This window comes from Cynocephalus volans, chromosome 7 (assembly GCF_027409185.1).
Source record: "Cynocephalus volans isolate mCynVol1 chromosome 7, mCynVol1.pri, whole genome shotgun sequence".
Classification (NCBI taxonomy): domain Eukaryota; kingdom Metazoa; phylum Chordata; class Mammalia; order Dermoptera; family Cynocephalidae; genus Cynocephalus; species Cynocephalus volans.
In genome coordinates, this window is record NC_084466.1 from 128,608,308 (window position 1) to 128,635,873 (window position 27,566).

General features: G+C 49.1%; 1 protein-coding gene across 1 annotated transcript in view; it reads right to left on the reverse strand.

Annotated features, from left to right (window-relative positions):
- The window catches only part of SLIT1 (slit guidance ligand 1), a 168,415-nt gene that overhangs the window by 125,156 nt on the left and 15,693 nt on the right, over positions 1-27,566 (reverse strand). The window contains exons 2-4 of the mRNA XM_063101886.1: positions 23,808-23,879; positions 21,519-21,590; positions 16,737-16,808 (exon numbers count right to left, since the gene is read on the reverse strand). Of these exons, the coding sequence (XP_062957956.1) occupies positions 16,737-16,808; positions 21,519-21,590; positions 23,808-23,879 (216 nt within the window). The remainder of the gene's footprint in view (positions 1-16,736; positions 16,809-21,518; positions 21,591-23,807; positions 23,880-27,566) is intronic.

Sequence of the window (27,566 nt, forward strand, 5' to 3'; positions counted from 1 at the left end):
TGGCTGTTAAAGATGCTATTAAAAATCATTAATAAGTGAGTTCCAGCCTTGCTTACACAGTTTACTGTGGTGACCTGCAGAAAATGACTTCTTGTCTTTTGTTTCCTATCAATGGAATTGTGACTTGTAGAAAACTGGACTGTTTTTTCCAACCACCCTTAGAGGAATAAGACACTCAGATACCCAGGTGTAGTGGCCATATTTCAATATATCTGAGACAGAAGAAGATGAATGGGAAGGAGATTATGTTGGAACCGCTGTGTAATTGATGTGTGTGCATCTGTCCCTGTGAAATATGATTTTTCACTTCTATTCATCTTCTTTCACATTCCATTTTTTTCATTTTATGAGCACCGGGAGGGAAAAAGCCAGGCTACACACCAGCCATCAAATCTCACAGTTTACACCACCCACTTGAGAAATCAGCAACCGCTGCACCACCAGGCAACACTCTGCCTAAGCCCATGACCATATCTAATTCATCCTGATATTCCCTGCGCCCGACACATGACTGCAGGTGACAGGCTTGTCCTAAGCTGGTTGGATGAATGAATCCACCATCCATCCAGAGGAGGATGCCGGGCCCAGGGTCCCCACAGCCAGGCTGGAGTGAGATTCAGAAGGAGGGCTGTCTGTCAGTCAGGCAGCAGGAGGGGCCATCTCTAGAATTCCCATCGCCTTTGGGAGGAACCCTCACCATGGGAAGTGGGAAGTGCTCGAGCACTAAGACCAGCGCAAATACCAACCAGGAATCTCATTAAGGATTCATGCCCACAGCCCAGAGCCCTGGAGGACAGGCTCCCAATGGGTTCCTGTCAGATGGGCGCCTCTTTCTCCCCTTCTTTCCTAAATGTTTTCTAAAGGATATGAAGGGGAGAGCTGGTCACACACCCAAAGATAAATTTTTTAAAAAGTGGTCTGCTTTTTTGTTTTGTTTTCTAAATAAAGAGTATTATTAACTTGATCAAAAATGGTTGGTCTGTGACAGAGAATCAAAATCTCCACTGACAAGCACAGTATTCTGGACTCTGGGACACCCCTGGTTGTTTGGGGAACCCCATGGAAGCCATAAAAGTTTTTGCTTGTTTGTTTGTTTTTAAAAAAGATGACCGGCAAGGGGATCTCAACCCTTGGCTTGGTGTTGTCAGCACCACGCTCAGCCAGTGAGCTAACCGGCCGTCCCTATATGGGATCCGAACCCGTGGCCTTGGTGTTATCAGCACCACACTCTCCCAAGTGAGCCACGGACAGGCCCTGGAAGCCATAGAAGTTTAAATACAAACTGCTAAATGGCTTCCTCCAAAAGCCTCTAGGTAATAAATACTGTCCCCTTTGAGAGGTGACAGGCCCAAATGATTCTCCTAGAAATAGTGGGCATAGTTCCGGGGGCCTTGGTGATAGGGAAGCCCTGTGTCTTTGAGTCCTCCTACGAGGGGCACCAGGGTCTCTGTGTGCACGCAGGGCACTGGGCCCTGGGCTCCCGTTGACCAGCCGGGGACTCCGTAAGTTGGCAAAGCTCCTTACAAGGTGAGTGCCTGGGGTGGTACCAACCACAGGGTCTCGGCAAGGTGCCACATCACCCCCCTACTCTGAAGACCGAGTGGAGGGGAGCAGCGATGGAAGCCCCTTCTTTGCACTCAGTTCTGGCACTCAGCCTGAGGCTTCCCTCTTCCTCTCTGTCTTTTCGGGGTCTCGTAGTGATGAAATCCCAGCGTGGCTCTTCCCCTTCCAGCCATGCCTCACCCTGGCCACAGCCCTGGGAGCAGGAACATCTCTGGCATTGGCCGTGGGGAGGGTGAAAGAGTGGCCCTTGTCTCCCTGCCAAGGGGGATGTCACGCCACCAGAATTTATGTGCCAGCTTTCCTTGTACCAGCTTTTCCCAGGTTACCTCCCCACCTATTACTACCCCATTAGTCGCCATGTGTTTCCCCCTAACTGTCACCAGCCCACACTGCCTCTTTGTTACCCTGAGGCTCTCAGGCCAGCCCCTCCCCAGCAAGGGGCTCTGCTGAAACTTCCCATTGTGCAATATTTCCTCCCTCTCTCCTGTCCTCCCTCCCCCCGCCCTCCCCGGGCCCCAGAGCCTTTAGTAAAACAAACCCGCCAAAGGGAATCCTCCGCTCTATTTGCACAGCACGAGTGGGCCCCCCAGTTGCCTGGAGCCCCTCATTCCCCATAAACACGCTCCCCCTCCTTATTGGTATTCAGGCAGTACCTTCCTTTCCTAACCCTTCCCCGTTGGCCTCCTTGATCTGCCAACAGAAGGGTCTTTGTTGAAGGAGGAGAGAGGTACAAACACCAGGACTCCGAAGACAACCTCGTGGACTTCAAAGGGGGAAATGAGTCATTGCTCGATGGGGGAGGGGGCGATGGCCTGGGAGGGGGCGGGCCCAGGGGAGCCCCTCTAGTAGCAGGCTTCTCCTGATGGGAATTCTGCCGGAGGATAAACCTTCTGTGTCGTTTTGCAGATCAGACATCATTTCCAAAGCCGTTTGTTGATTTTTATTCTTCCCAATTTGACTCCAAAGGCAGGCTAGAACCTGGGGTCTGGTAAATATTTTGTTGCACAGTGTGCTGAAACCACTTTGCTATAGGGGATGGCCCAAGACTGAGGCTCCAGCTAGGGCACTTCCAGGCTCCCACAGGCTGCCAGTTGCGCGTGTCTGTAAACAGACTGACCATCCCAGACACCACGTGGATGCGGCCTCTCCCCCACGCACAAGTCCTCCAAGTCTCCCTTGTTGGAGGCTCTGCATCTGAGAGCACCCCAGGCTGTGAAACCCAGGCTCCCCCAGCATCTCCAACACGCAGCCCTCCTTGAACTCTTCCAGGGAGGAGGCAATGGGCAGAGCAGCCCACCCTTGGCAGCCAGCTCGAGCTCAGGAAACTGACATCGTGCAGAACAAAATCCACTTCCGCCCACTGAACCCAGCTTCTGGAACAAATTGGCTCCCTTGTCCTCATGACAGCCCTTCACAGAGATTTGAAAATTACTCTCAGCATTGCTCTACATTTTCTTTTCATCACACTGAACAGCCCCAGGCCCCTTGACTATATGTCACATAAAATGGTTTCCAGATGTCTCCCAATGTCATCCACCCTCCTCTAGTGTGGTTTAGTGACCTCCCCACAACCACTCACAATAAAACACAGATCCTGGTACTGAACACTGTTCTCTGGATGTGCTTGAATCAGCACAGACTAGGACAGGACTATCCCCTCCCCTAGAGAGGCTACCGTGCCTCTATTCATTCATGCTAAGATCACACTCACTCTTTCAGCCACCTTACTGCACTCTTGACTCGTCTTCAGCTTGAAGTCATAGGTCCTTTTCACAACAAGTACTGCCAAACCAGGTCTCCCCCATCCGGTGCTTTTACAGTCATCTTCATATTTAATAATATTTAGCTTCACTGCATTGATTCCAGCCCAGCTTCTGGAGATCATTTTGCAATCTTACTTCTGTCATCTTAAGTACAATGGCCATCCCTTCTCAGTTTTGTGCCACCTGCAACTCTGCTGAGCATCCCTACTGTACACTCATCCAATTCATCAATAAAATTGAGAAACAGGGTCCAGAGATGCTAAGTGAGTTGCCCAAAGTGTCACAGCCAGATAGAGATAGAGCCAGATCTAGAGCACAACTGTCTTGCCTGCCCATCCAGTACTTTCCATTACACTCTGCCAAAAAGTTCCCGGGACACTTCAGACTGCTCTCTCCCCAACCCTCTACCTCCTGCACCTCCTTTCTGGTACATCCCAAGATGTCCTGATTACAGACAGGAAGGTCTGGAAAGGGCTGGCTTCCTGGAAGGAAAGTGGCTGGAGGATCCTAGTTTGTTTCATTGTATCAGCGTCCTGGAGCTTCAACTCTATGCCCACCCAACAGACCAGGCCAAAAGGGCCAGGAGGGCGAGGAGGTCCTGGGGTACTGCCTGGGGCAAACAGGACAGAACAAGGGAGGCTGCAGAGACTCTGGGATATCCTTGAATCTTGGAAGTAACCTGTACAACGTACAGATAATCCTTAAAGACGGCCTCCACCCTATGGCCTCTGATAAATAATTCTCACAGGCTGGTCCTGGAAACACGCATAGCTCTTTGAAGAATCTGCCAAAGATAATGACTAGTTAAAGGGCTGGCCCTTGGCACACACCCTTGTTCTGAGTATAAACTCTAGAGAGCAGCACCAAGATCACTGGCTGAACAGGCCAGGAGAACAGGTCAAGGTTAGCACGAACTGTACACTTAAAAACAGTTAAGATGGTAAATTTTATGTTATGTGTTTTTTATCACAATAAAAAAAAGCCACTACTGGCAGGACAGCCTAGACCTGGGAGGAAGGAAAGATGGGGACTTGGGTTTCAGTGGAGCAGGACCGAGTGGCAGATACATCTGTGGGTGCTGAGGAGCCTTTTGGAATATCAATACCAACCCTATATTTGCATATGACAACCTCAGCTGCCCCTGTGGACTTCTAATGCCAAGTGACCTGAAGCCCCATAAAACCATGCATACATTCTAGGAAGGACCTTTGATATTCAGAGGCTCAATGTTAAAGTTAAAATTTGATTAAACAGAGATCAATACCAGTTAAGAATTAATGAAAAAGGTAAGACACCATATTGAGATGTTTATTCCTTTAATCTTGCACTATTATAGATCAAGAATTTAAGGGTAATGAGTTATAATTTGTGTTAATACTCATGCCCGGGTAACCTAATAAAGAGCTCTGCATTAAAGTCAGCGCTGGGGGAATGCATTCAGAAAAAGAGTTTGTAGAAATTCGTCTTTCATTTGCATGAAGCCACTAGCTTACTTCTAGTCTATGAAACCAAGGAAAGAATAGAATACATGAGTAAAACTCTCAGGCAGCAGGCGAAGCTGCCTGCCAAGTCCAGCATGAGCTGAGGCAAGATGCTGAGGAAGAAAAGCAGCTCTGTCCCCACAGAGAGGACAGACAGTGGAACTGCGAGCTGGCCCCACCAAGTCAAGGAGACAGGCAGGAGGCTACCGGGACATGCTCCTGGACCCAGCCTGTAACCTCCCGCTGAGCTCCTGGGGGTGGGGGGAGCTGGACAAGCCCACCGGTCAAGGGCAACTCACGAAGACATCTAGGACAACAAATTGTCCTCTACATCCAAGTAATGCAGTGGGTTGGGGCATGTCTGCCCACCCCCTCCATTGCTTCTGACAGTTTGGGTGATGATCATAATCACGGCACCTGCACTAGGTGTTCCATATAAATCACCCCTAATGCTCACAACACCCCCCAGCACTTCACAGATGAAGAAACAGACACAGAGAGGTTGGGTAAGCTGCCCAGAGTCCCACAGCAAATCAGTGTCCACAATCACTAGAAGAAAAGAGAGGACTAAATGCCAAGAAGACTAACTATGCATTGGGAAAGCCAGAGCTGCCCAGAGGCCCTTTTCTTGGGTGGGCTCCTGGAACTAGGATGGTGTGTAGGCATAACTCCATAGCCCCAGGAGGGAGGGGCTAGGTGTGCTTCCAGCCACTGAGTGTTACTGTCCTTCAAAGGGAAAAGACAATGTGGTAGACAGAATAATGCCCTCCCCAAAGAGGTCCACATCCTAATCCCTAGAACCTAAAAATATGTCAACTTACATAGCAAAAGGGACATCGCAGATGTGAGTAAGTTATGAATCTTGAGATGGACAGATAAGCCTGGATTATCCAGGTGGGCCCAATGTAATCACAAGGGTCCCCACAAGGGAAAGAAGGAGGCAGGAGAGTCAGAGTCAGAGGACACTGGTGATGAAGCAAAAGTCAGAGTGATGCAGCTGTGGGCCAAGGAATGCAGGCAGCCTCCGGAAGCCGGAAAAGGAATAGAATCTCCCCTAGAGCCTCCAGAAGGAACACAACTCTGCAACATTTTGATATTAGCCCCCATAAGACCCATTTTGGACTTCTTACCTCCAAAACGGTAGGTTAATAAATTTGTGTTGTTTTAAGCCACAAAGTTTGTGGTAATTTGTTATAGCAGCAATAGCAAACTAATACAGACAGCAAGTGCAACTACTATGGACTGAATTGTATCCCCTCCTAAATTTGTACATTGAAGCCCTAACCTGCAATGTAATGGTGTTTGGAGATGGGTCTTTTGGGATGTAATTAGGTTTAGATGACGTCGTGAGGGTGGGGTACTCAAGATGGCATTAGTATCCTTGTGAAAGGGGACACCAGAGAGCTTGCTCTCTCTCTCTCCCCCTTGTAAGGACACAGCAAGAAGGTGGCCATCTGCATGCCAGGAAGAGGACCCTCACCAAAACCCGACCATGCTAGCACGCTGATCTTGGACTCCCAGCCTCCAGAACAGAGGGATATAAATTTGTGTTGTTAAGCCACCCAATCTAGCAGTCCGAGCTGACTAACACAGGCAGCCTTCCGCAGCTATGACCACATTCCAGGTCCTGCCATAGTGAGGAAAATCCAGTGGTTCTGAATCCATTAAACTGTGACAAGCCATCATGGATAAATGGGATCCGTGCTCATTATCTGCTCGGGCTAGTCAGTGAACATTAGCAAATCTCTCAGAATTTTGCTAAGAAGCTTTTCACAAAGTGTTGAGTGGTTTAAGGACGTACAGGATTATTTTTATGCTGCCCATTTTTCCTTAAAGACAAGCACTGCCTTTCAGGGTAGTGTCCACCTCAACAGGCCTATTTTCTGGTCTGAGAAGCCCAAGCTGTCCCTGCTCAGCCAGAGTCTGCTCTTGCGTGCAGGATCCACATGAGGGTCTGCTCGTACCATGCCACTTGTCAGCTCCAACAACTGGCCAGATAGAGGCCTGCATCTCCTCAGTAGAGGATACACGTGGCTGGACCCAAGAGAACTGAGGGCGAAAGAGCCAAAGATTAAGACTCGGGAATGAGTTTACCAGCTCCTTACCTCCCTTCACTTCTCCCTCCAAAGCTCCCCCACAAGAGCAGGAAGCACTCAGAGCTCCCCCAGGACAAAGATCAAGTTTCTGCCAAGACGCTCCATGTTAACATTGGGGCTAACGCCAAACTGACTTCAGAGGTGAACAGCCCAGGAGCTCCTTACCCTGTGGCAGGGATGGAGCGGGTGAGGGCAGGAACAGGAGCAAACACATAAGACAATGGTTCCTGCCATGTCACCAAAAAGATGCCTCTTGATATCCCCCCCAACCCAACATTTGAAAGATCTGGGCTATTAAAATATCCCTATTAATAATATTATCTTCCCATATTTTTATTACTCGAGAGCCAATTAATCAATTGACAGGCAGGTTTCTCATTAGTATCAGATAGTCAATATTGCACCACCAAACTGATTCCAAACTATAGCATTCTAGCCAAAAACCAAAGACAGTACATTGAGTTACCACATTGTGCCTTACAGCACACTGCAAAGAGCTTGGGGGAAGCCCATCGTTTCTTCCTTGAGGTCCTCAACATCCACTGATGCCTGGCTGGGAATGCCAACTAGGAAACAGAACCAGCCGGGCCACAGTGCTCGGCTTCAGGGGAGGGTCTGACTAGGAGATGCTGGGTGCTGGCCCATCCTAACCTAAAACTGAGTCATTCAAACTCTGCTGCGTGCAAGTCACCATCACGTCGTGTCACCTGAGTCCAGCCTTGTGCCAGCTCGTGTCCGTCTCCACCAGCTGAAAGATCCAGCCTTCCTCCTTGACTCCCACCTCCTTCACTCCCAGCTCAAGGTCTTCCAGCTTTCCAGGAAGGAGGGCCCTTCCTCAGGGTCCTCTGTGACCACCCTCACAGAGGGGTACCCCAGACTGCCTCTCCAGACCCTCCATTTAACTCACCTCCAATAGATTTTATTTATCCTACGAACCAGCACTAAACCCCAAACAACTGGCTCCGTGTTTCTGGGCCACAAGTCAAGGCCAACCACAGGTCAAGTAGAACAGGGGTCAGATAGAAAATAATGAGTCCACCAAATCCATGAAGCCAAGGCCCAACATAGACCCACAAAGCCCAAGGCCAGATGTCAGAGAGGGGAGAGGGGGTCAGCCTGTTTACTTTCCCCCCCACAGCCTTCTGGACAAGGCTCTGCACCAGAAAGACACCACAGCTCGTGAGCCTGCTACACTCACTTGTGCTGGGAAATAAGAACGAATCCTGCCTGAGTCCCTGTCCAGCCTGATGGGAGAGGCAGGGCAAAGGGTTGTAAGGAACATTGTGTGGACTCTGACAGAGGTTCAAGCAGCTGCTAAAAGGGCTCTGAGAGGTGGAAGAAACCCAATGTCCACCAATAGCTGAATGGATAAACACAATGTGGTACATCCATCCATACAGTGGAATATTGTTCAGCCACTAAAAGGAATGAAATTTTGATATGTGCTACAACATGGGTGGACTTCAAAAATGCTGTGCTGAGTGAAATAAGCCAGTCACAGAAGGACAAATACTGTCTGAGATCATTTATATGATGTACTGAGAATGGGCAAAGTCACAGAGACAGAAAATAGAATAGAGCTGAAAAGGGCCAAGGGGGAGGGAGGAATGGGGAATTATTGTTTAAGGGGTACAGAGTTTATGTTTGGGGACGATGAAAAAGTTTGGGTATAGATGGTGGTGATGGTTACGCAACATTGCAAATGTATCTAATGCCACTGATTGTGCACTTACAAATGGTTAAAATGATAAATATTATGTTATGTATATTTTACCACCAAAAAAAATGCTATAAAGAAATAAAAAGAGGATATTGAGGAGGCAACAATCCATTTTCTCTGGGGAGAAAGGAACTGTGACGGGAAGGCGGTGTTTCAGGCAAGCCCAGGGAGCTACAGGAGAGCCTGAGATGTGGTCTCATCTGTCCCTCCTGCTCACGACGCAGGTGCAGAGAGCTAGGAGGAGGGGCAGGAGGCCTTTGTCTGGGGTGGTGGACGGTCAACCTCTGTTCAGTCACTCTGCTCTTCAAGAGCACTCTGTGGCTCCCTCTGCCTCTCATCCAGTACAGACTTCTCATCCCAGAACTAGGTCTAGAACCCGTCTACACCTCCTTCCTGAGCTCCACACAACACTCTAGAACTCATGTCTGCATAGTCGCTCCTTCCGCAGAGAAGTCCTTCATTCTTCTCCACCCACCTGTGTCTCCCACACCCTTCAACACCTGGAAATCCACTTCCCCAGAAGACTCGTGAGCAATCTCTTTCTGCTTCCTGTTTCTCTATTTTCTCAAATTTTCTACAACAAAGAGGCTGTATAGCACAGTGAGTGAGAGCACAGGCTTGTGGTCACACTCCTGCGTTCCAAGCCTGGATCCGCCATCAACAAGCTACACAACCAATTACCTAACTCCTATGTGCCTCAATTCTCCCACCTGTAAGATGGGGATAATAATAGCACTTATTGCATGGAACTGTAGAACTAAAATGGGAAAATGCACATAAACTGTTTGGCACATAAGCGCTTAACAAATGGTAATTATTATTATAACATTAAATATTCCTTTGGTATTAAACTTGATTTTTAAAAAATGTTTATATGTTAGCTCAAGCATAAATATCTTAAGAAGTAAACCCCTTGTCCGTTATCTCTCTTTGCTTTTCTCTATTTTCCAAATGTTCAATATCCTAGCAAAATTATTCATATAATTTTTTAAATGGTTTAAAAAAAATCGCCACCTCCCTGAAAGTTATTCCCAACTGCTGCCTCCCGCACACATGCCTCTCTGTTCAGAATCTTCTCGATGCTTGTGAATTCCGTTTGTCTCATACTGATTTTTACAATGCTCTAGGAGAGAACTGGCAGCTTTTCATGCCTTTGAACCCCTGTAAACCTTCTCCAGCAGGGTGCTCTGCATTCACAGGTCCCAGGGTGACCCACTGACCACTTGCTCTCCCCGGCCCTCCCTCAGCCCTGGGCTCCCTGCGCTATCCACATTTGTGAAGGTCTGAGTGGTTCTGAGCCAGCCAGGGACAGAGCCGGATTCAGAGTCTGCAGCCAGGCGCCAGGTTGTGTTGAGGACATTTGTTTCGTCCATGCTGGGCGCAGCAGCGGCGCTGTCATGAGCAATGTCAATGTCAGGCCGGCCGCCTTCTTCGTGGGGGCTCCCGTGCCAGCCCAGTAGGACACTCGCCTTATTCACTATGGCCTTGACAGCAGGCGCAGATTTAATGATTGGAAAGCACTTTGAGAATCCAGAGTGCTCCATAATTGCCAACTCGTAATCCCCAAATTGTTCCCTGCGTGGCTGTGGGAGGTGAAGCGTCTGCACTTGGAGTCTTGGCTTACTTAGAGCGGCTCTCACACCAGAACCCGGCCCGGCAGAAGCGAACAGACCCCTGACAGGGGTCCCTGCCTGAGACTCACCAAGCATGCTGGGGAGCAAGACTTCTCAAAGAGGCACTTGATAAAAATGCCAATTCTTGGGGCCATCCACTCAGGAGCTCTGATGACTGTGACCTTGGAAATCTACATTTTTATAAACTCCCCATGAGATGACTCTTACTCCAGATTAAGTACAGAAGGTTTGGAGGTAAGGGCACAGGTTTGGAGTCGGGTGCACCTAGGTTCAAGTCTCTGCTCTGACACTTCTTGTCTGAGACCTTGGCAAGTTATTTACCACCAGGCCCACGTGATGTTAAAAGGTATTCCCTGAAAAAAAACATTTTTTTTTAAAGAGTTTCATAGTCAAATAAGTTTGGAAGATGCGACAGCCTCCATCTCCCCTGGGTGCTTTAAAATGCACATGATGAATTAAAGTGGCTGAAAAGTCTCTCTACGAAGAACTCTGCTTGATTCAGCGCTTCCCCAAACTGTCTAACCACAGAAGCTTCTTTTTATCATTAATGCCAGGTACATCTCACAGACCTAATATCTCATGGGACAAAGCTCGTGAAATTCCTTTTTTGGGAAAAGGAGAGTCTAAAGGTGATGGACGGCATCCTAAGGAGCCCGGAGGCAGTTCCGGCAGGAAGAAGGTGTTAGAGGGGCAGCCGGAGCCCCATTCCTCATGCTCTGGCATCATGGAGCATGGCTGGCTCCATTCCTTGGCTCCACTGCCTGGCGTGGACATGTCACAACAGCGAGGTCACCTTTCTGCTTCGGGTAATTTCCCTTGGAGGCAAGACAGATCCATTTTTAACAGCTCTTCATTTCAGCAGAGAATGCCCTCCTGCCTCTGATGGGGGCTGGGGACCGACGGGGAAGGGAAGCTTTGTTCTTCTGACCAGTGCTGACAGTTTAATTAAACCCAGCTCGAGACAGGGTCGATAGGGTCAGGCATTCTTCAACAGGGCTCCTGCAGAATCTCACATCCGTGCCTCACAACCACCAGGGCCCTGTTAATGAGTCATCGTGGTCCTTACAGCAGGGGTATAAATAAGGGGATATAAGTGCCCTGGGCTGCGCTTAATCTCCCACCCCCACCCCTCCCGGGCCCAGCAGAGACACAGAAGGTCAATCCTGTCAGGATATATATTGTTTTCAAGGCTAAAAGCAAGTCCAGAGAACTGGGTTTCCAGAAGCAGCTTCTGGATGAGGAAGGGAACACAACCAGCAAGCGGGGGGACTGCGAGGCAGCAGCAGAAGCCCCTCCCCAGACCTGGGAGGACAGAGGCGGTGGCCCGGGTATGGGCTGACACTTATGCTACTCCCCACCTGAACTGGGTTTTGCTGCTCTTAGAGAAGCAGTTAGGTTTCAAACATGTCCCTCTAAGCCTAAACTCAACCCTTGTGTATATCCATGAAAACAACATCTTCACATCCCCTGGGGGTCGACGTCAGGCGATAGAGACAACTCCAAACCCAGCTAACCTGCCGCCAGTGTATAACCTCACCCCCAGCAGGAGACATGGGTCCAGCAGATGAGGGAAGCATCTGCCCCTGCCCACTCCAAGCTGCTGGTAGGTCAGAGGTTGGCAGATGCTCTCAGAGAGCACTGATGACAGATGGTCACCTCCTGGACAGGCAGGGCCACACCTGTCTGTCTCACACAACGCATCCTTAGTGCCTAATATAGAGCCTGGCCCATAGGAGGCCTGCAGGAACTGTTGGGTGAAGGGGGGGGGTGGGTCGATAGCAAATGGAAGGTGAGGAGGAAGTGGAGAGAGGAAGAGGGCGGGGGGTGAAGGGTGGGTTAGGAGTTGGGGGATAGAGGGGCGTCCAGGTAGGTTTATAGGTGGGTTGGTCGGTGGGTAAGTGGGACGGTAGATTGGTGGGGCTGATGGTGGACAAGTGGAAGAGTGGATGGGCAGGCAGATGGGTAGGTGGTGGGAGAGTATTGGGTGGGAGGATGGGTGGATGGGAATAGGGGATGGGGCTAGGAATGGGGAGACAGAGAGGGGGTTGGTTGGTAGGTTGGTGGATGGGCAAGTGGGAGGGTGGATGAGTACGTAGGTGGGTGTAGCATGTGGATGGGTGGTGAGTAGAGGATGGATGGGTGAGGGGGTGGATGGTCAGTATATAAAGATGAGCTTTAGCATCAGACAGACCAGGGTGGAAATTTGGCTCGGCCCCGTGGGCATATCACAACCCCCGCAAGTATGCATTTCTTCACCTGCAACACGGGGTAAATGCTGACCACATACAGATGTTCTGATGATGAAATAAGAGAATGTCCGTAAGTTGTTCAGCATGAGGCTGGCACAAAACCTTCCATTCATTCTAAAATGACAGCAGTTCTTGAAACCTTTCATGATGGCCCCAAGAGGCTGGGGCAGTGACAGCATGTCACAGAACGGGGCTGGCTCCTGCAGCAGCTCCACCCCCCCTCTAACTTTAGACAAGGAGTGGGTGGACACTCTCTTCTAAAGAGGGGGGGGGCTGCTAAGCAGGAACTCCAGGCCCACCCTTACCAGGGGCATCCCCAAGGAAGTAGAGAACACACCTGTAACTTCAGGGCTACAAGAAACATTTCTGGACAACATCGCCTACTTGCTCCATGTTTATTCTCCCCAAACTGCTCAGGAAAGTGCCCACAAGCACAAAAAGCAGATTCCCTTTGTCAACACCCTGCACCTGTGCAAACTGTCCTAAGCCACACTCCAGCCTGCTGCCTGTGGGGCCCTCATGCTGGCCAGCACGTGACCTCTCCCCACGGCCTCCACAGGAGCACCTAAGCCCCTCATGAAAAGAAAAACCTGTTGGGGGAAGGTCCCTGCAAAGCAAGGGACCTTCTGAGCTAAGAGGAGTGAGGCTGAATCGCCACAGAGAAGGAAACCCCATTGGCACTGGACAAATGCTCAAGCCGGGTGCATCGGGGGCTGTAGGGCCGCCTCTGGTAGTTGGGTCTGCCACCCTCCAAAGCAATTCCAACATGCACTCACCTTGCACTTCCTGAGCACCTCCCACTGGCCGCAGTGTTTACACCTGACATGACAGAGAGATACACCTCTCTTTAATCCTCACAACAGCCCTGGGAGGAACTGCACCCTTATTTCACCTTACAGAAAAGCACACGGGCTGGGTGGGGTTGAAGGAAGCTCTGTGATTTCACATAACTAGCGCTTGCTTTAACTCAGACCGCAGAGGGCTCTCCTTCCTTATAAAAAACGGGGAGGTTTCCTACCATAAAATAACACATGCTTCTCAGAGGACATCTGGGAAACACAGAAAAGAACAAAGTCACCTGCAGACAATCCTTGTTGGCATTTTGCAGTGATTTTTCCATGCATTATTTAGAGTGACTTATTTAGTGATCGTGTTGTAACACAGTTTTGCATCCTGACTCTTAATATTACAAACATTTATTGACAATACTTGACATCTTTCATAAAGGCCATTTTTGATGACTATATAAATATTCCATCAAGTAGATACACCATAATCTACGTAAACATTCCCCCAATGTTGGACATTTTGGTTACTTCCATATTCAGTTCAATATCCTGTATTCCAATATTCTAATTAATGACACAATGAACATGTTTGTACTCATGTTTCATTATTTCCTTAGGGTAGATCCCCAAACGTAAGATTTCTGGGTAAAGGTTTAAGACCATTTTCAGGCTCTTTAGGGACTCTCGAAGGCCTGGTGTCTAATTCCAACCCAATCTTTGAGTTGCTCTGTGGTCCAAGGCAAATCACTTCTGTGAGCCATAGATCCCCCATAGGGAAAGAAATGGACAGACTAACCCAACACCAGGGGAAATATTAGTGAAGACTAACCAGTTACAGAATTTTAACTTCTGGAGGCTAAGCAGGCAAAATCAACTGCAATGTGGGCTGCTCCGCCTACATACATGAGACCACATCTTACCTAGCACATTTGGTCTCTCTCAAACCCATTCTCATGCTGATTTAGCATAGCAGCCTCTGCATAAAAGTCCATAATTTGCTCCAGATGGAAAAGATTAGTAACACATCCCTCCAAAGCAAAGAGAGGGTCAACAGGTGAGAGACCAGAAACACCAGGCACTGCCTCCCCATCTCACCCCACCTTCTAAGGGAATATGTTCCACCTCCAGCTCCTGAGAAGGGGTGGGCTCCATAGTACCACCGCTCTGGCTGATCCCACAAGCCCCAACACAGCTCACTGGCCCAGGGGTGACCACCTGACCCAAGATGGGCCAATCAGATTCTTTGTCCCAGAAATCTGGGGTTGGGACCCAAGACACCATGGGGATCTGAGCTCTGAGGTCACAGAAAGTAAGAGAGGAACCAGCACTGTGGATAACTGAAGTCAAGGTGGAACTGAGAGATTGCCCGTAAGCCCAGGGCACTGGTTTGCAGGGAGGAGCGAGACAGTAAGGTAGATATTCAGAAAGCACTAGAAATGTCCCTCACATTTAAATCAGGTCCCTGTGTAGGCCAGCTGCACCTCCCTTCCTGTCCCCGAAGCCTGTGAGCCTGCTAGCAAAAGATGTCAGCCCCCAAAAAGTGAATATGGCTGGAGAGGATCAAATAAAGGCTGGAAGTTAGTGGATTCAGATTCACATGAGGTGACTTAGACATTTCAAAATCAATGAGGGAGGATCAGAGTGGGTACCCAGAACTTGGTGGCAGGCATCTGATACACATATCCTCTGAGCCCTGGAGGGTGGAGTGTGGGAGATGACTATGGCTGAGGGGAAGGGAGTCCAAGCAGGCAATACTGCCGGGAGAGTCAGGTAAGGGTTTGGAAGGCTAAGAGTGCATAGGAGAAGGAAAAAAAAATTGCAGAATGAGACCAAGAGAAAAAATGTTTAGGATGAATTTTTGCAGAAAGGCAGAGCTGTGTTACCCTTTGCAAAAGCCAGGTGAGAGAAAGGACAGGGAGAGAAAATACGAGCTGCTGGGGCCAAGTCAGGGCAAGAACACCTGCCTGCACGTGGCCAATGACCACGTGGACCACATACGCCAGTGCGTGGATTGCAGGTGGAACAGACATTACTGTGGATGCATTGTCCGGGAAGGGTCTTGTGCCTTTAAGGAGTCAAGTAAAGAAAAAGAAAGTACCCACTGTGCCTGGCACTGATTGAAAGAGCCAACCTACCAGTGACAGGAGGACTGCAAGAAACGGCCCAACTTGAGCCCAATGGTAGTGGCAAAGACCAGCAAAAGTCATCATCACTGTAGGTCACTGTGGACTGGCCTCCAGGCCATGAGGAGGAAGAAACAGGAAGTGACCAGAGAGACCATCTGAACAAATGGAAAAATAGGGTTCTATTGTAAAGACAAAAGCTTACGGGCAGGAACAATGACAAATTCTGGAGATGTCTGGAGACAGGTGGACTTAATAAGAGGTCTGAAAATCATGGCAGAAGAGTAATCAGCGGAGAGGAGATCAAGCTCCAGGCTCCAGGAGGCCCTAGTCAGGCCCCTCAGCACTCAGGTAGCCTTCATCTGCCACCTCCCACCCAGTCCCCACCCGCAGTCTTACCTGCATCACTGCATGCCTTTCGCAGGGCATGCAGAAGGTCCTAGCCAATGTTCTTAAGGTTGTTAATGACAACAATTAAGGGGACTCAAAAACCTCAAAATTTACAACTCAAAATTTAAAATCCCGACAGCCCTTCAAAAATCTAACAAGTGCACATGGTTGTTCTAGGTAGTTACAGAAAGCAAAATTAAGAAAAACATAAGTTATTAGAAAGCAGATTTAGGGCTCAAAGTTAAGAAGAATTTTCTAATATGCAGATGTGCTCGATAATGGGATTGATTGACTGAAGAGGTGGTTAACTCCCTATCAACAGAAGTAGCCATGCAAAGACAGCAGCACCATATTCTAGGAACTGCAGAAGAGGTTCCTGAGATCATCTTGAAGGTCCTGTCCAACCCCAAACCCCACGAAATGAAACGTATGGTAGAACAATTACAGACACATCTGGTAAATCATGGAGCAGCAGAATTAGCAACTCCTTTTAAACAAAGAGGTACAGGAGAACGAGCTCAAAATAGAAATAGGTTCAAGAAGGACTTAACCGAATTGATACATATTCAACCCAAGGCAGGTTACCAAAGGCAGTGGGAGATGCGTAAGAGCGCCCCACCCACAAAGGCTGGCATCACGTAACAAGCACGCCACCCCCAGAACACCCTCATGCCCACACCATCAGCCATGGCACAGGGAGCTGGATGAACTGTGGATTCTTTCAAGTGCTTGCCAAGGAGAAATGCTCCACGAGCACCTTCCTAGAGAAAAGGCCTGGCCTTTGTTGTCCTGACTGACTTCTGCCAGGTGAGGAACATGGGGGTCAAGGTCCCAGGAAAGCCCAGGCTCCACTGACCAAACACTGCCCCTCCCACAGGGTGAGGGACAAGATCACAGACAGAGCTTGCTGGCTACGGAGCATCACTCACAGTCTCGACAGAGCCTGGTTGTTCTGGAACAGCAGTTCCGGTAACATGTGCAGCTGGTTCCGGTTGAGTCGTCTGAAAAAGAGAAAAGAAGAGTGTTCTAGAAATTGCCTAGATGTCCAGGAAATCCAAAGGACTTCTCAGCATCAGAAGGCCCCGACTTGAAATCCTAACAGGGTCAGTGTGTAATCCCAGGGAAATCACCTTCTCTGGACCTGTTTCTTCATTTATAAAGTGAGAATTCCACCATCCAGCGCTTGGGGAGAATAGACACAGAGCAACTGTGGCAGCCCCTCACCACGTCAATAACCAGAGCACTTTCCTTCCACTGTGTCTCCCACACCCGTCACCACCACCAGTTCACATCTGCAAGAGCCTTTGTAACTTATAAGGCGCTGATTCCAGTGCTACCCCAGTTTGTGAGCTGGGTACCTACCCACACTTGAAATGTGAGATACACCCTTCCAGGGCAGGACTGGCCACATGTCCTGATTCCTTACTGATTTCATCCACATTTGGCTCAGCAGCAGTTTAACTTTTTTTATTGTTCACTTTGGGTCTTTTCCAAAATGAAAATAGCTTTACTGATTTTTTTTTTAATCATTAATGAAAATGCACACTTAAAAAAAGAAAAAAAGAAGAAGCCTCAAATGAGGGGAGAAAAAGTACTCAACCACCTGCATTTTTCTCACTCGACCGTTTGTGGATGTCTTTCCATGCCAAACAGTACAGAATTATCCCTTTATTTTTAATGACCGAATAGTATGTCCATAATTTTTAATTCCCCTATTACTGGACAGACAGCTTTTCAATGTTATAAGCACAGGCAGGAGTGGGAAGTCTGGTTCTGGAATATGGCCTGACAGAAGACATATGCAGAAAGGACGGCACTTGTCCTAGGAAAGCAGCTAAGTTTAACCAGACTCAGCTCACCCACCAGAAGCAACTAATTCTTTGACAGCAGAGTCTAGGACGTAGTGAGAGATACAATCGAAATTTTTAAAAACTATAACAGACAACATTAAAATTTAACAATGGCTTTTTAGCCTCTGTGACACAGCTGCTCAGCCCATCAAGGGGTGTGACACCTATAAGGTACAGGACCTTGGTCCATGGGTCAACAGCAGGGGCATCACCTGGAAACTAAGAGCTGCAATATTGCAGGCACCACCCCAGACCTGTTGAGTAGAATGTGCATTTCAACAGAAGCCCCAAGTGGCTTGTGTGCACATTAAGGCTGAAGAACCACTGATGTAAAACACAGCCCCTGCCTGTAAGTCCACAGCACAGTTTGAGTTACACACAAGAATCTCTTGTAACAGTTCTTGATCAGACTGTGATAAACCAACTCTACAAAAGCTTCCTTTTGGAGGGAGAGAGGAAGAAACTTAATGCTATGTAGCCAGCTGTAACTGGTCTGTGGTTACCTTCTAGAAGGTCATCCTTCATCTGATATGTGAGAAAGGTCATTGCCACCACACTGGGGACCGCCATGTTCCAGCATAGTGCAGAGCGTTAGATCTGCAACTCTAGGAGACCAGCTGGAAGAAGTTTACTTTACAGGGCAGGCTCCTAGGGAAACACATCATTGCTTTGGAAAAGAAAGGACCGCCGATATAATCCTTAAAGCAACAGGAGTAGACATGAGTCACTCCGAGTTCCTTAACCTTGGTCCCGTAAATTAATCCTATATTCACCCTGCCTCCTAACCACTGGTTTTTGTTTTGTTTTGTTTTTCCCCAAGACTTTCTCATTTTTCTGGCTTCAATTTCTGGAAAACACTTAGGAGGGGAGGAGATTCAATGCCTAGAGACAAGGACAGCAAAGATCAAAGGACACCAAAGGAGGAACCCAGCATGGTGAGATTCATGAAGGTAACTCAGAATAATAACAGTAGTAGCGGCTACCAGGATCAACGCTTGAGGGGCATTCTCTCACCATCGGAGGGAAAGCAGAGTGAAAGGGTGGGCTTCTTTCTCTTGAACATGACAACAGTGCCTTACAGTCACGCACACACCCTCCCGTCTCCTTGCAGTAACCCCACCGGTAAGGTTCTACTGACACAGTCACACCACCCAACTTGGCTCTTGGTTGCTTTTGTTGAGTTGTCTCTCAGATAGATGAGGGAATTGGGTTCTGAGAGGTGAGTGGCTCACCCAAGTCCTTACTGAGTGGTAGATATGGGATTCCAAAGCCTGCTTTTCCCTAGCACCCCATCCTGGCTGCCTCTGTGACACTGTGCTGGCCTCTGCATAGCCAGCTCACATGGTGACCGAGCTCCACTCCCTGCCAACCACAGGCCAGCCGAAGCCCTGGCACGCTGACTCTTCATGGCCTGCAGGACCACACATGTCTGCTGCTACACTCGAATCTGTAACTACTTACAAGATCCAGCTATGTCCATCCAAACTTGCTTATGCCAGAGGTACTTTTAATTATAATGTTATAATTTACTTAATAATCTCATAGATGAACAAAATACTAGTGGGAAAAGAAAGACTTGTCTCTTTGAAAACTAAGTTGAATGCCTTGGAAAGATTCAGTAAAAGGAAAGCTGCTAATTAAAGGGTTGTTGGATTAAGTAAAAATTGGGGGGGGGTCATAAAAATAAAGTCTAGAATTCTCCACCCAGATTGCTTCCAAGGGCCTTTTTAAAGCTCCCACTTCACCTTCAAGAAACCAAAACCAAAAATCATAAACAGGGTAATATGTGAGTGGTTTAGGCAAAGAAAACAATACAGAGATCATTTAGTGTCTCATACTAAAAAGAAAAGCCTTGGACAGAAAAAAAATAAACAAAAAGACAGGTTGGGGAGGGGGGCTCAATAAATGCACATTTATATGTTTTAACTGAAAGTGAAATGTTTAGAGTATGCATGACTCCCCAGTTTAACCAATTTTTATGATTAACTGATCCACCACTGGTGTCCACAGGCCAGAGGAGGGAGCAGCCACTGAACTGACCACTCACAAAGGTGCAGGTGGCCAGTACCGGATGCCTCCAGGGATAGAGTGGTCACACTCCCTAAGAACAACTGCCCGCTGTGAACCTGCTGGTCAACCCCTCCCTACCTCGAAGAAGGGAACTGGGAAAGGACAGAAGGGACAAAGGCTGGGGTGACAAGGTGTGATTCAAAAAGGAGGACCCTGCCAAGTCTTGGGTGGCAGCAGCGGCATGACAGGGCCACCCCCTGCCATCCCCCACCCCCGGCCACCTTTCCTCCTCCCCTAGGGTGCGGCAGCAACAGAGTTAGAGCAAAAGCTTGGTCCAAATCAGGCCCTCATGGCCAGGTCAGTACTATGTATTTAGTTCTAAGGCTTTTAAAGAAAACAAACGCAGGACTAAACCTCTGGGCTAGCTGTGGGCTGCTTATCACTCAGCTGCAGGCCTGTCTGAGGAACACAAAAGCAAGATCGCCTTGACTTTTTTTCCAGGCTGCCTCAGGGCAACGAGACAACCGTATTCTTTTCCCATCACTTAATACCTTATTTTCTTTGATATAAAAGTGAAAGGTGAGATATTAGGCCATAGTCATTAACGGCTCAGGCTTTAGAGGCAGAATGATCCGGTTTTTAATCCCCTCTTCTGCAAAATAGTGGGCAGGTGACTTAACCTCTGCACACGTCTCTTTCTCATCTATAAGTTACCATTTACCACAGTGTTGTTTTAAAGATTTAATGAGATACTATAGGGCAAAGAGCTTACCCTGGTGCCTGGCACAGAGTAAGGCAATCAGTGGTAGCTATAATTATAATCTCATTGTAAGAAAATCCATAAAAAAAGAAAAGCACAAAATAAAATTAAAATAACCTGTTATCCCACTACTCAATGTAATGAGAGTTAATGGTCTCAATTTTTCTCCTCCTGTATGTTAGCCACATACAAGTTGATTTTATTTACACAAATGTCACTTCCTACCTTTTCCACTTAACATACCATTGTGAGCACATTCCCACGGCCTTCACCAGTCTTCAAAAATAAGACTTTATATCTTAGGTCTCCACCAGAATGGCTGTTTCCAATTTTTTTTTTTTTTTTTTGTATTTAAATAATGTGCAGTAAATATCCTGACATGTAAATTTTTAGTGATGTCTCTGATTATTTCCTTAAAATAAAATGGACTTTCTGGTTCAAAGAGCATGACCTTTGGGACTCTTGACAACTATGGCTAAACCACATTGCAGAAGAATGAGTCGGGTGACCACCGTGAATGGGAGTGCCCGTCCCTCACCTCACTCCTTCCACATTCCTTTCTCTTTTTTCATTGTTGCCAACCTGAAATTCAAAAATTGATCAACACGCATTTTCAAACCTTAAAATCCTGTTAAGGAAAAGAAAACATACAAATCAGAACATGCCACACCTCCTGGTTTCAGTGCTATGGCCCTGAGCACCTGAGACACTGATCCTCAGGTGGCCCCTGGGGCTTCCCTGATGGGTCCCCCCGGCACACTGACGGCTCCCTTTTAGGACACACAAAATGGTGAACAGTGGTTCTGCCTCACGATGCCAGGAAGGAACTTCACTTGCCCGTGTTGAATGACTGTTTCACCATCATGTATTTTCAAGGACAAATAACAGAGTGGCACTGAGAACAGGGAGGGTGGGTGCTCTGCAGGTTTCTCTCTGCCACCTTCTCACCGCGCCCTGTGCCCACTCCCGGCTCCATCAGCAGGCAGAGGCCACTGGGCATTGGGTCCCCTCCCCGAGCAACCCCACTTCCAGTCAGCCCTCCCCGTGCAGCCCCCACTGCCCTTCTGGGCCTGTGTCCCGCCGATACTCACAGCCGCTCCAGCTCCTTCATGTCATCGAAAGCCCCCCGTTCCACTGCTCCGATCTGGTTCTCCATCAGCTGCCTGGGAGACAGAGACAGGGCATTGCACAAGGACTCAGGGCATTGCCCAAGGACAGCCAGAAACAGCTGGAACGAGTGGGGCCGAGGCAATGTCAGTGATGGAGCCAGACGGGAGCCTGAGCCACCTACAGACCCATGTGCCTGAGTGGACAAAAAGTCCCTCCCCAACTCGGGCTCCTCAGCACCCGCAGCCTGGCAGCAAGATGCCCCTGGCCCTGCCCCATGCTGTCCCCTCTGACGCCACCTGCCATGTGGCCAGAACACAGGCCACAGCTCTGAAGGCATTCTGGGGAAGGCGGGACCAGTGGTGGGCAGCACAGGGCTGGCCCTCCTTTGGCCCAGAGAGTACATGTCCAAGGGGCAGAGCAGGGGCAGCCAGTATTGCGGGGAGGGGAGTCTATGCCAATGGGCCTGAGCCCCCACATGCAGCAAACACACTGCAGTTGGCAGACAACACCCTCTCTGCCCACACCCCCACTCCACCTGGCCCCATCTGCTGCAGAGAAGAGTGGGTGCCTGTGCCAACTGAACCACCTGGCTCTGAGGGACTCCGCAGCTCCTCACCACCAGCATGCTCCAAAACCCAGAGCTCCTGGCTGGTGGGACAGCAGTTTTCACCAATAAATCGACTGTTGCATGATCATTTTTGAGATATCAAAGTATGTTTTCCTCCCTGTGTTTTCCCCTCTCCACTCTCAAGCAGGCAGCTAATATGCCCATGCATGGGCCTCAGGTCTGGGGCAAGGCAGGGGGCAGAAGCTGCCACCAGACATTTCTCTTTCTCCACTGTTTCCAAAAGTCTGGGGTGTCAAGGAGCTTCCACTGCAGGCCTAGGGGGAGAGAGGAGGGAACACCAGGGAAGGGTTTCCCCTAGGCTCAGAAGAGATTCCCCAAACTTGGGAAGAGGTCAGAGGTCAGTGGGCTCTGGAACAGGAGAGACCCTTGCACAGAGACTTGTTTGCTCTGACATCAGAGAGGATTGACCACAAGGTGCTCCAAAGACCCTTGTAACTGCAGAGCCAGCAGTTCTACAAGAACTGAGGCCCCGGGACCCTTGCGCTGCCTTAGGAGTAGGGGTGAGGATCCTATGATTGTCTGATGTTGAATTTCCTGCCAACCAGGTGGGATGGGCTGTGAGCCAAAACTGAGTTGATGCAGAGAAAATAAAGAAATGTGATTCTTCTGCACTCCTGAGTTTGTGGGCTGAGCCATTGCTACATCAGAATGCAAGCATGCCGGGGCTGCCTCGGCACCCTGAGATCAGCAGAGCAGGAGGGGTGAAGGGTCTGCCCCTTCCCCTCCCTCCTCACCCCCACCCAGTCTGACAAGGCAGGTGTGTGGGTGGTCCCCCTGCTGGCAAGTAGCCAGGCCCCACAGAGCTGTGCCTGCCACCTCCAACATCTGACACTATCAGGCACCAGAGGGGGGTCACTTCAGTCCTCACCTGTCCCCACTCACTGGCCTTTCAAGGTGGAGGGCTGTGGCCTTGCTGGAGAGTCTTCCTGGGGCACAGGTTCATAAGAACTGTGGAGACTGTTATGGACTGAACTGTGTCCCCCTCAATTGATATGTTGAAGCCCAAACCCCACATGTGACTGCATTTGAAGACAGGGCCTTCAGGGAAGAAAAGGTTAAGTAAGGTCATAAGGGTGAGGCCTTAATCCAATAGGGCTGGTGACCTTATAAGAAGAGGAAGAGATACCAGAGATCCCTCTTTCTATATACACACAGAGGAAAGGCCATGTGAGGAGCAAGAAGGCGGCCATCTGCAAGCCAGGAAGAGAGGCCTCACCAGAAACCAACACTGCCAACACCTTAATCTAAGACTTCTAGCCTCAAGAACTGTGAGAAAATAAATTTCTGTTGTGTAGACCACCCAGTCTGTGGTATTTCATTATAGCAGCCTGAGGAGACCTAAAGCTTCTTTATGGCCACCTGGTCTTCCCTCACCCAGGAGACAGCCAATGGACAAGACAGCCCAATCTGCCATGCCTAGTTCTGTGCCATGCCCAATTTTCTCAGTTGTGGGAGGCACTGGTTGCTCGGGTCAGGACTCAACATCAGCCCCACCCTGCTCTCCTCAGGGTATCCCAAGACTGACTCCACAGTGGAGGGGTCCTGCCGGCCTACAGCCCTACACCCAGAGCCAGGACCCTCAAGGCCACTGCCGGGGTGTGAGGGGAAGGAGGTCATGCATGGGGTGGCATTCCATACTCACAGCACCCGCAGCTGCTTGAGCCCTGCAAAGTCATTCTTATGGATCCGAGTGATGTTGTTGCCATTGAGTTCCCTGGAGGAGGAAAGGAGAGGAGGAAGTGGTGAGCTGACCGGGGTGGTTCCCCACCTGTTTGAAGACAGTCATCTCACCAAAGGGGCTGGGGGCTGCCCAGCTAAGCCCCGGACCCCCAAGTCTGTGTTGAGGCCCACAAGCTGGGCTCTCTGCAGCAGACGTCCCATCAGCAGAAACAACAAGGATTGGGGCCCATGGTTGCCAGTGCCGCAGGCACCAAAAACATGGTTTCTGCCCTGAAAGAGCTCAGTGTAGTTGAAGAGACAAGACATTCACACAGGGAAGAATTTGGAAACCAGCTAATGAGAAAGGCTATTCAAGTGGAACCCTCTCTGAGCCTCAGTTTCCTCATCCATAAAATGGGAATAATGACTATGTCCACCTCATAGGGTTACCAGATGTAGCAAGTAAAGAGTATAGCCCACACTTGCAAAGGGCCCCCTGGGGACACCTGGATGTTACCATCTGGTGGCACTGGCTCCTGCAAGCTATGTTCTGAGCAGGAGAGAGCAGGGAGGGTCATGCAATTTAAGGGGGCTGAGGATGTGGGACTCAGGCTGAGACCCAAACACAAGGAAGATCTGCACAGTGAGAGAGAGATGGAGCAGACGTTCCAGGGAAGCCCACCCTGAGTCAAGCCCAGGGTATCTGAGGAGCAAAAGTTGGGAGCCATGGAAATCAGGGCTGGAGGAAAGGGGGTCGAGATCACAGAGGGCCTGAGAAAACAATCAGACAAGAAACAGGGAGCCAGCGAAGGCCCAGACAGGAGCCTGCCATGAGGCCAGGCCCGCAGCAGTGGGCAGGAGGGCCAAGGAATGGAGGCCCAGCTGCTGTCCAGATCCCAGGGCCAGGCTTACTGCTGCGGTGGCTCCTCCTCTCACCATCCCAGGTCCCCTGGCCCTCCCCACACCCAAGGCTACATCTGCCCCTCCCTCACCACGTCCTGCCCAGTCAATCCCTTGGCAGCTTGGACGTGGACCCCACCTTAGAGGCCAAATGGCCCCACCTCCCTACCCAGCCTCCCTGAGGAGCTCACTCAGCCTCTGCCAGGCCTCTCCTCTTCACAAGAGGCTTGCTCAGCCTCAGAAAGGCAGGCCACTCCGGGAGTAAGTCACCCCATGTCCAGAAGGTCCTTCCACTGAGCCACACATGGCAGAATCTCACACCGGCCTAACTCCATCCCCCGCTGTCCCCTCCAGCATCTAACTTGTGTCCCTGAGGCAGCTCCCCACTGGCAGCCACACCACCTTCTCCTCTTTCTCGCCACAGTCACAGTCACCTGTGTGCTTTGCAACAACTGAACGCCCCCACCCCAACACGCACACGTGCACACATCGTGTTCACCAGCAGCCCCATCTCCTCATTCGACCAACTTTGATCAAAAATTCCAGGTATGGCCACAAGCCCAACCCAAGCCCAAGCTACTTAGAACAGCAAGCTCCCTGTCCTACAAGTGTTTAGGACGCGGGCCTGGTCTGCCTGAGGTTCTCGAGTTGCTTCCACTAGAAGCAACAACATATGCTACTGGTCTCCACACACCCCAGGAATGTGCCCCCTCACACGACGCCGGAAAGTGGTGGCTGTGCCTAGCTTACGGGTGAGCAAAGAGCAGCTCTAGGAGGCCAGGCACCTTCCCGAGGTCATCAGCCGGTAAACGACAGAACCACAGACCCTAGGGCCTAGGCTCTTCTACCAGGCCAGGCTGTCTCTCCAAGTTGACAGGCCAATCATTCACTCAACCATTGCACCCTCTGCCCTTTCCCCAGGCCTGACTCCAGGTCCTCAGCAGCAGCTGAGAAAACTCATTCCCAGCTCCTGTCTCTTTTCTAACAGCCTCGCTCAGATGGGCTTGAGGCCTCTCCGACTCATCAGGCCCTGGGCAAGAGCCCCAGACTGAGCCACTTCCCTGCCTTAAATGCTGTGAGGACACCTTCTCCATGTGAGACAGGCTCTTCTCAATGTAACGCTCTTTTTTTTACTGAACTAAACATTCTTCCCTGGAACAGCCACCTCTGAGCTGCACTTGTGCTGCGCCCCAACCTGCTCCTCTGCAACCATGCTGCAAACGTCATCGCGAAGCCCTTTAAAAATGGTTCCTTTCCCAAGCAGGGTGGGCTTCCTTTGGGCCGTCCTGCTGAAGCTTTCACCCCAAAACCCAAACCCACAAGGAATTTTTGTTGTTTTATTTTTTTGATTATAAAGGTATGTCAGCACTGATTATAAGAGCAAAAATGTAAAAAAAAAAAAAAAAGGAGCAAAAATGTTAAACAACTTAAATGGACATCCCCAGAACATTGCTTAGTTGAATTCCACACATCCGTGAATCCGAACACCATGCAGCCATTTAAAATGGTACAGATCTGTTTGTACCACAAGGAAAGCTGTCCATGACACAGTATGTGGAAAAAGGTTACAAGACAACCCGTATTTTATGAGCCCCTCTATGCAAACACACACACGCACACACACGCACACACACGCACACACACGCACAGAGAGAGAGATACAGGCACAAGCACAGAATAAGTGAGGTCTGTGTGCCACATATTAATAGCTATAACTGTTAAGTGGCAGAACTTGAAGTGACCTTACTTTCTTTTTCATACTTTTCTGCACTGTTTGAATTTTTCTAAAAGCATCTATATTTTTATAAGATAACTTAATATTCAAGTTATTGCATTTAAAAATAAGAGTAATATATGAACATTATTGAATATTTTTTTTAATTTCCTGAAGAATAAAGGTAAAAATTGAAAACCACACATAATCCTATTACTAAGAAAGAACCCCTGTTAACATTCTGGAATATTTTCTCTTAAGTCTGTTTTTTTTGAGGGGGCAACTGGCCAGTATGGGGATCCAAAGCCTGAACCTTGGTGTTATCAGCACCACGCTCTAACCAAGTGAGCTAACCAACTAGCCCAAGTCTATTTTCTTTTAATACAATTTTTATCAGTTGAGATAACTCAAATATTTATGGAAGACTTACTATTTGCAAAGCATTTTTCAAGGTTCTAAACATAGGAGGATAAGTGAGACGAAATGGTTGCCTACTCCTCCTACCACATCATAGCCTGTTTGTTCTCCACTTACGATTCTGACTGGCCATAAAGTGTCCCTCCATTTGGATAGGTCAAGTCCCAGACCATTCCCTGATTCCCTTACTGGAACACTTGGGCCGTTTTGATATTGTTCAATTATAAACAATGCATAAAGCTTGGCAGACATTTGGGAGGAATATATTCCTAGAAATGCGATTACTTGGTCAAAGGTCATAAAAGATTTGATGAATTTTACAATCATTTTTCTCATTCCTTCTCATGGCAACCATGGTTTATAAGGTAATTGACTACAATAATTATTCCCATTTCACAGATGGCAAAATTGAAGCAAAGACGACACTAAGACTTGCTAGAACAAGGCAGGGCTAAAGTGGAACTCAGGAATCCCAGCAGATGGGATTCCCACTGTGGGGGGCGGGGGAAGGGGACCTGTCTGATGGCATCCCACATTTGCATGCCTCTCTCTTCTCAACCCATCCCCTCCTCCTCACTTCCTACACCCAACCCCACCCTACTCAAGAAAAGACCTGGGACAGGCAGGGAGGAGAGAATAATGTGCAGACAACAAAGCAAATTCAGCCTTGTTCTGGAAGGCCCTGCTTCCAGGCAAGACTGCCAGGGAGGC